Here is a 9,586-nt window from a genome sequence, read left to right as displayed (position 1 = left end):
GGTCTATAATAATAATAATAATAATAATAATAATAATAATAATAATAATAATAATAATAATAATAATAATAATAATAATAATAATTATTATTATTATTATTATTATTATTATAGTTAGTGCATCAATATGGGTTCCCTGTGATGATAATATAGTTAGTGCATCAATATGGCAATTAAGAATTGGCTTCTTCTTATGGATTCAATCTCAGATGCTCTGGTTGAATTTGTTCCTAGATCTTTTAATTATACTGCTAATGGAATAGCTTGTCTTGCTGTTGAGTTGTGTTATTCCATTGACCCTTTTTTTTCTCTCTCTCTTGATTTAATCTCATCAATTATAGTGTATCCGAGTCCTGTAAATATTTAAGGAGACAAGTCTACAAGCAAGCGGCTTAAGGGAGCGCACCAATCATGAGTAGTGATGAAATGATTTCATACATGAGGGGCAAAGAGATCATTCCATATCTGAGACTGAGAGAGAGAGAGAGAGAGAGAGAGAGAGAGAGAGAGAGAGAGAGAGAGAGAGAGGGTGCTACTGTATCCTCTTCCAGTTAGCTCAGAGAATATTTTTCCCTTCTACTTAACAATATAACTTAAGTCTTTTCACATTGTTGGATTGAAAAAAAGAAACTAATTTAAAAGATACCTGGGCCATGTACTTCAAAGGTCTAGTTAATTACTAGCATTAAAACAAAAAATAGGCCAAAGCCACATTTAATTGGCCACCTTGAGATTTATGTACCTTCCCATAGCCCTAACCAAAGGCATGCCCTAAGTCAACATTTTTAGGATCATATTTTGTTTAAGCCAAGAGGTCCTTATTCTTTTTTCCCTATTTCTTTGGGTAAAACCCAAACATTCTTACAATCTTAAGGGAAGAAGCTCTCTTGTAGGTGCAGCAAAAGTGGGGAAGCAATGATAATGGTGGATGAGTATAGACTGCACGTATGTTTCATCCATCTATGCTCGAAATACTAGAAAAATTCGACAAAAATTTAGAAAAAATGATGTACACACTATTGTTAATACACACCCTTTTAGAGACTCTCTTCTTTATTTGATACTCTTGTTGACATTCTTTCTCCTCATTGATCATATGGGTCTCTTGTATATGAATCATAAGACACTCCCTTCCATCTACTTATTTGTTTAGTATGGGAGATATCAAAACACGCAGGCAGCATAGAAATCCCCTGCCCAAAAATTTATCATATATAAAGATTATGTGATCACATTTTTTATTCTAATATTCCAAAACCATTACAGAACTACATAGATGTAGAGGTAAGACAACAAACATTTCTATGTCACACAAATTAACTTCCCAAATTAGGGAGAAATAGGTTCTCACAAACATGAATAAACAAGAAATATGATCTAGAATTATGATTTTACTTCCAATCATAAGCAAGCAGTGATCAGCATTAATCCAAGCATTAGGGTTTAACTCCTTGGTTCTAAGATTGAACAAGATGCGCATCAATCCCCTTAGCAACCTTGGTTGTAACCTCCAGATAGTTAATTGGCTCAGGGACCTCCTCACTTAGCTTTTCATATTCTATGGTGCATTTCACAAAGTTCTTGCCATCTTTAATAAAGACTTGCACATGCAGCTTGTACTTACTGAAAAGCTCTCCAACATGTCCATCAAATGCATTCAAAGTGAGTGATTTGCTCTCTTCATCTATGGCTTCCATCTTGGCTTTGGCAGAGACAACTTTATCTCCATCTGTGTTAAAAAAAAAAAATCATTAAAAAAAGCAGGGATTTAGTTCACAGTATCGGTCACTATTGATATCGACATTGTTTTTTATTAAATATTCATAAAATAGACTGAATACTAATCTAGAATAATAATTTTTTTTTCATAAATATAAATTTATTACAAAGAACCTAAAAAAGGAAGGGGGGGGGGGGGAGGGGGAAAGAATGTAAAGAAATGGCAGCTCAATGATGCTAAATTCTCAAAGGACACTAGGAGTAGAGTCATGCTATTTGCTTAAATTATAAGAACTTCTTTCTAGTATCTATAGAACAAATTTTCAGAATTTTCAAAAAAATTTGACATTTTGAAACACTACAAAAGAATCATTCGAGACACTTCAGGGTCAGCCCATCTAGTGGACCCACATAATAGGCCTCATAGAATGAAAATTTTCTTAAGAGGAGGTAATGAAAATCTTACCTAAGACATAGTTGTAGGAATTGGTGGACTCCAAACTCTTTCCATCCCCTTCATGTACTTCAGACTTATGGAGATCATCAGGAATAGCCTTGGAAAATAGGGCCCCATGATCTATCCAAGCATGAAAATACTCATCTGCAGAGGATTTGATCTCCATCTCCACTGCAAGCTTTCCACCAACACCCATTGCTCCTAACCTTTGCTCAAAATAAAATATTGGAAAACAGAAGGATGGGAGATGGAAAAGAGAGAAGGTTATATATGAAGTTGAGAGTTGAGAATGCATCTATTTATGGAAATCCAATATACCAAATTTAGATTAATATATTATACATGTTTATCCAACTTTACCCTTTTTATGCTTCTGACTGTTTATGAGATTGAAAGCTCATCTTTTTCTCTATAATTTAGTACCAATCATCGATTGAAAAATTGATTGATCATTAATTTCCTAGCCTCATCTCCAGCAAAAGACAACCCCACTGGCTCCACCATTCACATGTTTTGTCAGAATATCATGTCCTTATTATTATTATTAGGGAGAGGGTACTCTGAGAAAGTAGTGGAGCTTCATCACTCACATATTTTCTAGAATGTCAGATTCATATATTATTATTAGGAAGAGGGTACTCACATTGATTATTTAATTTTTATTAAAAAAAATTATAAAATTTCATGTGAGGAGGCACGGATGGGTCCCAATCATCAACCTTTAGGTGAACCTTAAATGATTGAGAAGAGTATTTTACACCCTCTCATATTGATTATTTTAATTATTATTTATGAACACAAATAATCTATGGAAAATCTTAGAGGATTGAGAAAGGTCAGACCACAGTGAATGCTCACAACCGTACATTGGCAACTAAGGAGATAAGGACATATCAGTGGTTGGCAGGTCTAAGTCTAAATACAGTGGAGTCACTGTTTTTTTTTTTTTGGGTGGAATAATCATATAGATGGGTCTCAAAGGAAAATGCACATGATGCTGCCATAAGACCTCATTTTAGATTTTGTTAAGAGCGTTTAGACTCCCCCCTGATGGACATGTCGAAGGTGGAGATAGTTTCGATATACTTGTGTCTGGTTCGGTATTGATGTAATTATTTCTTATTTTCTATTTTTAATGAAATTCTAGAATCTTTAGTGAAAAAAAATGTGTCTCAAAGTAAGACAATTACTATCACTAGATTGTATATACATATTTGTATTATCAAAATCTAGTATGTTGAATCACGTGTGTGAGATTAGCTAAAAAAAAATAGTTATCTTTTCGATGAGAATTTGTATGATACATGGGAGATCTCAATAATAATAAATTTTTTTTATATATTATCAAAATATATTATATTGAATCACATGTGTGGGGATAAATTAAAAAAAAAATACTTATCTTTTTATGAGAATTTGTATATGACATGGAAGCAGCTCTTCATTGCTCAAATGATGCAAGCTCTAGAGAAAGCGAGGAATGGAGAATGGAGACGTAGTGCGGGCGGATAGGGTTCGAAACTCCGGCCATGGCCTTGGAGGTGGGCGACCTCCTGACCGAGGATGACAGCTGCTGTTGATAGATCTTTGGAATCCTTTATTATCTTCTACCTCAGGATCGAAGGAGGTTGATGGCGAAGAAGAAAGAAGGAAGGAGACATAAGTTGAAGAAGAAACTACAAAGGATAACGAAAGAACTAATATCTCGAAGAGATCTTTCTCCACGGTTGTGGGAAGCACCCTTCCTGATTAGATTAGTTGCCAGAACCGATCCAAGCAGGATCATTTACTCGGATTGTTATTCCTCAAGACGCGTATGAAGAAAGACTGGATAGATTTAAATTTACGCTTATCGGGAGAGCGAATTTTAAATCTATATCAATGAACGATATTCGTAAGGAAGCGAAAGAGGGCTGGAATTTGAAGGGAAGGATTGCGCTATCTCCAATGGGAAAAGGATATATCCTATTCCAGTTTGAGCTTGAAGGAGACATGGCCTCCATCTAGCGAAGGAATCTAATTAAAGTGAAGGGCCAATTCATTAGCTTTCAGCGTTGGAAACCTAATTTTGATGTGCACGCGGCAAACATCCCCACAAAACTTGTCTGGATCAGATTTCCAGACCTTCCTTTGGAGTACTGGCATGAGAAAATTCTTCTTTCTATGGCCAAGGGAGTAGGTAGGCCCGTGGCTCTGGATAGAAGAACAAGATCGGCGGCAATGGGTAGTTACGCGAGGGTGCAAGTGGAAGTGGTGTCAGGGATGAAAAGGGTGGAAGAGATACAAGTGGAGAGGAAGCAGCTAGGATCGGGTGAAGTTTTTTTGTTTAAACAAAGAATAATATACGAAGATGGAATGAGAAAATGTGGATTTTGCAAAAAAATTGGTCACTCTCTGCCAGAGTGCAGAGAAAAGAAAGCCGCTGATGCTAAAGATAAGCGGTATCGTGAGGGGGATGTTTAGGGGGTGGCGACAATGGAGAATTCAGCTGGTTCTGGGCAGCACTCAGTGGAAGGAGGCGAGGGAATGGCAGCGATCCTAGTTGCCATATCGGGGCAAATTCTTTCCATTAGAAGAGAATATAGAGATGCCGTTTCTAGATCTCAATCAAAGGAGGACTTGTCTCACATGTAAAGAAATCAAAGGATGGGGAATATTTCAGTGGTCCTTCCATTAGAGATGGACCCAGTCATGGCCATAAATAAGGAAGGTGTGGAGGTCAGCCATCATATGACTACATCAGATATGGATATGAGTATGGGGATTGGAGCGGGGATGGAAGGTGGGCCTATCATGGATCTAGTTAGCAAAACTGGTGTGGTGATAGAAGAGGCTGAGCGCTGGCAGGAAGAGGATGAGATGGAAGAACTTCAAGCTGATTTTGGAAGGGGGGGACTGACCATCAGGATAGCTCGGGACATGGTGAGGGTGGTGGTAATACCTCTATGTTTTCTCATATTCAATCTAGAAGCTCTCAGCAGCTAATTGAAGGGGCGATGGTGGGTTTTCATGAGGACATGGATGAGGTGGATAGAATGGAATGCGAGTGAGAAGGTGAACTTGAAAAAAGAAGACAACAAAAAGGGAAGTCTGCTGCGGCCTCTGAGCATGCTTCCAGGAAATCAGATAGGCTAGCTTTGTTAAAGAGATGACTATGAAGGTGTTATTTTGGAACATCAGAGGTATAAGGAAGAAGGCTGCTAGATTAGCCTTAGGAAAAATTATGAGGGAAAAGGCTCCAGACATAGTGTGTATAGCCGAGTCGATGATGGAAGTGCATGACTTCCCTAAGAGGTTTTTTAATAAAAATGGATTCGAAACTGAGTTCATTCATAATGAGAGAATGCAAAAAGTGGCAAATCTTTGGGTAATGTGGAAAAGGGGGCTCTCAAAGCCGACGGTTCTTTCTTCATCGGAGCAGCATATTTCTATGAGTTCAAGCTGGCAGCATAAGCTTTTCACCTTGTCTGTAGTTCACGCTAAATGCTTCAAGCAGGCCAGAAGGGAGCTGTGGGTTAATTTGACTGCATCCTCCCCGGGTCCAGGTATTCCATGAATGGTAATTGGAGACTTTAATGCCACCCTCCACTCGCATGAGAAAAAAGGTCTAGGAGCTTTTAAGATGGGATTGGCGGCTGATTTCACAGGTGGATGGATGTTCTTTAATTCAGGTTCCTTCTAAGGGTCGTAAATTCACTTGGACAAACAATAGGAGAAGAGGAAATGTAGTTGCTGTGCTGGATAGGACTTTTTGTAATGATTCTTGGTTCTCTGTCTTTCAAGACTGTCACCAGGAAGTGATGTCTATAGGGGCCTCAGACCATTCCCCTCTCCTTGTAATTTCGGAGTCTTTGGTAAGGCCAAATAACTGCCCATTTCGATTCCAGCGCTACTGGATAGAAAATGAGAGCTTCATGAAAGTGGTTAAGGAATCATGGGATGAATGGATTAGTGGTTCAGCTCTTTATGTTTTCAATCAGAAAATTAAGCGGTTGAAAGGTGCGATTAGGCCATGGGCTAGTCAAACTTTTCTGAACATTAACTTGGAATTGGAGGCAGCGCAGAAAGGGATGGAGGAAGTGTAGGGTGAGCTAGAAATAAATGGGATGAATGACCAGACTTTTGCCAGAGAAGTTGATGCAAAAACCAGGTTGCTGAAAGCTATGGAGAACCATGAAAAGCTCTAGGCTGAAAAGGCCAGAATGAGATGAAGAACCCAAGGGGATAGATGCTCAAAATTTTTTCATGTTAGTGCAAAAATTAGAAGGTCGAAAAATACTATTCGCACTTTGAAAAAGGGAGAGGAGCAAATTATTTCTGACAAAAGCCAGTTGGAAGATTATGTTAGTGGTTTTTATGAGAACTTTTTTAAGGGTTCAGGAACTTCAGAGCATCTGGACCTGTTAGATTGCATCCCAAATGTGCTCGATGATCATGATAGATGGAGGCTGGATGTCTTGCCGAGCAATGCAGAAATTAAAGAGGCGATTTGGGAGCTCGATCCTGAGAGTGCTCCGAGCCCAGATGGCTTCCCAGGTAAATTCTATAGATCTTGCTGCGAAATTATAAACTTAGATGTATGCAATGCAGTTTGAACTTTCTTCAGTAAAAGTAGAATGCCTAATGGTATTAATACTATCTTTCTGGTATTAATTCCAAAAGTGGAAGGGCCAATGAGCTTGGATAAATTTAGACCGTTATGCTTGGGGAATTTCTTTTGTAAAATTATCTCTAAGATAATGGCGACTAGATTATCAGGTGTTTTGCATCGGCTAATTTCATAAGAGTAGGGTGCTTTCCAGAAGGGGAAAATAATTCATTCAAATATCTCAGTGGTGTCTGAGCTAACAAATTTATTGTTTTCGACGGCTAGAGGAGGTGGAATGGGTTTGAAAATATATATCCAAAAGGCTTATGACACGATGTCTTGGAGATTTATTTTTCACGTTCTAAGGAAATTTGGATTCTCAGAGAGGCGGGTATTGTGGGTGCACCAGATCCTGGGTTCTACCAAGATTTCAGTTCTTCTTAATGGTTGTCCGATGGGATATTTCGGGGTGGAGAGAGGTTTGAGACAAGGGGACTCCCTGTCCCCCATGCTATTCATTCTGGTGGAAGAGGTGCTATGCAGAGGTCTCCAAAGGCTTGTCACAGAGAAAAAGTTTAAGGCGCTTAATGGCCCTCGGGGGGTGATGACTCCAGCCCACAGTCTCTTTGCAAATGACATTTTCATATTTGGGAACGCCTCTCTCAGGTATGTTCGCCATTAAAAATTTTCTTGTTAAATATCAGGAGTTTGCAGGCCAGTGCATCAACCTAGAAAAAAAGTAAGATTTTTCTAGGCCATATTTCTCCCCAGCGCAAACAGGCCTTGTAGATGAAATGGGTATTCCCCTCTGCTCTTTTCCTACCAGATACCAGGGGGTATCAATTTTTAAGGGCAGGGTCACAAAAGAATCGATTTTGCCTATTCTAGACAAGGCAAAGGATCGATTAGCGGGCTGGAAGGGAAGTCTTTTATCAATGGCAGGTAGGGTGGAATTAGTGCATTTAGTGATTCTTGGCATTCCAACTCACAATTTTGCGGTATACTGGTGACCAAATTCTCTCATTGATACACTTGAAAGATGGATGAGAAATTTTGTCTGGACAAGGGAAGTGGACACTTAAAAAAAAATTGTGTTAAATTGGGACCAATGTTGTAAGCCTAAGGAGGAGGGGGGTCTTGGCTTGAGGAGACTGAGGGACATAAACATGACAATGCTATGCAAATCGGCCTGGAGAATTAAGTCTAAAGAGTCTATGGCGAGCTCTTTTCTGAGGGCTAGATTCCTTGATAAAGAGGGTCTCCCTAAGAAAGGTTTTAGAAAATCCCCTATTTGGCCTAGTCTGAGGAAAATATGGGAATACATATCTTCAAAAGAGAGATGGGTGGTGGGAGATGAAAAAAAATAAGTTTCTAGAAGCATATCTGGGTAGGGCAAGGCGCCCTTAAAGACAGTGAGATGCTGGAGGGCATTGACCTATCTGTGCTAGATGGGAATGTTAACCGATTCATTGAGAATTTCGAATGGAATTTTCCTCAGATGAATTCTAATTTTATGAGGAACATAATAAACGAGGTGAAGAAAATTAACATCCCTGCCTATGATTGGGAAGATAGAAGTATCTGGTCTCTTTCTCATGGTGGGGAATTTTGCTTCAAATCAACTTGGGAGGATATAAGGGTGAAGAAATCAGCAGTTTCTTGGGCTTTTGTCATATGGGGTAAAAAGCAGCAACCTCGGGTCTCCACTCTAGCGTGGAGGGTGATTAATGGAAAGGTCCCTACTGATGATGTGGTAAAAAAGAAAGCGATCCCCCTGGCGTCTAGGTGTGTCCTATGTAATTCAGATGAGGAAGTTTTAGAGCATCTCTTCATAAGATGCCCTTTCTCTGCGGAGATCTGGAGGCTCCTTTGTGATGCTTTCAATGTGTGTTGGGGCAGCCAGGGCTCTCTGCTCGAGCTCGCTCAATGGTGGAAGAGAAAGTTGAAATTGGTTTGCTGCAAGGAGGCATGGAATATAAGTTTAGCCATTGTGTTGGATCACTTATGGAGGGAGAGAAATGCAAGGATTTTGAAAATAAATCTCGGTCAAGCAGTATGTTATTAATGATGGTTCTTGAGGACATAAGAAGAAACAAACCAAGATCTAGAGGCGAGATTAATTCCATAGCAGATTTGCAGTGCTGCAGGCGCCTAGGCATTCAGATACAGGGAGTTGGGCACAGAGAATTATTGGAGGTCTTTTGGTGTAAACCTCTAATGTACTGGATAAAACTAAAATTTGATGGCAGCTCTATGGGAAATCTTGGTCGGGCTGGAGCAGGAGGTATATTTCGGGACCATCAGGGCAGGATCATGGGTACTTATACAAAATATATGGGTATCACTGGAGTATTTGAAGCGGAGGTGGAGGGTCTGATGGAGGGTTTGCTGCGGGCAAAGGCCATGAACATTACTTGCTTATGGGTGGAGTCTGACTCTAGTTCAGTTGTGCTAGCGATTCAGCAAAGGAAAATTCCTTGGTATGCTCTCCAACGATGGATGCATCTTAAGCCTTTCCTTGACAGTATCAGTTGGAAGATATCTCATAATTTTAGGGAAGGGAACTCCATAGCTGACTACTTGGCTAGAGATGCGGCGAAGACAGGGATTTCGGGTGATAATGTGGTCCTCCCCTCCCATATTCTTGATCTCTTGCAAAGGGATTCAGATGGGAGGCATCATTTTCGGTTTTATTAGTGCTCCTCTTTCCTCCTGCTGATGGCCATGCCGAAGGTGAGAGGGTAGAGTCAGCTAGGTCTTTTTGTTTGAGATTGTTATCTTGTATGGCTTTTTATTTTTCTATGATCTTTTAGTGAAATAAT

The 9,586-nt window shown here is 39.5% G+C and overlaps 1 protein-coding gene across 1 annotated transcript; it reads right to left on the bottom strand.

Annotated features, from left to right (window-relative positions):
• Window positions 1-1,162: 1,162 nt before the first annotated feature.
• Window positions 1,163-2,444, bottom strand: LOC122082508 (MLP-like protein 28). Its single transcript, XM_042650156.1, has 2 exons — window positions 2,186-2,444; window positions 1,163-1,729 (listed from the first exon to the last, which is right to left on the bottom strand). Exons 1-2 carry the CDS (start codon window positions 2,370-2,372, stop codon window positions 1,458-1,460), a joined length of 459 nt encoding a protein of 152 aa, XP_042506090.1. The 5' UTR covers window positions 2,373-2,444; the 3' UTR covers window positions 1,163-1,457.
• Between the last annotated feature and the right edge of the window lie 7,142 nt (window positions 2,445-9,586).

This window comes from Macadamia integrifolia, chromosome 1 (assembly GCF_013358625.1).
Source record: "Macadamia integrifolia cultivar HAES 741 chromosome 1, SCU_Mint_v3, whole genome shotgun sequence".
In the NCBI taxonomy this organism is placed as follows: Eukaryota; Viridiplantae; Streptophyta; class Magnoliopsida; order Proteales; family Proteaceae; genus Macadamia; species Macadamia integrifolia.
Note: the sequence above shows the minus strand (reverse complement) of the source record. Positions and strands in the feature narration are given on the sequence as shown.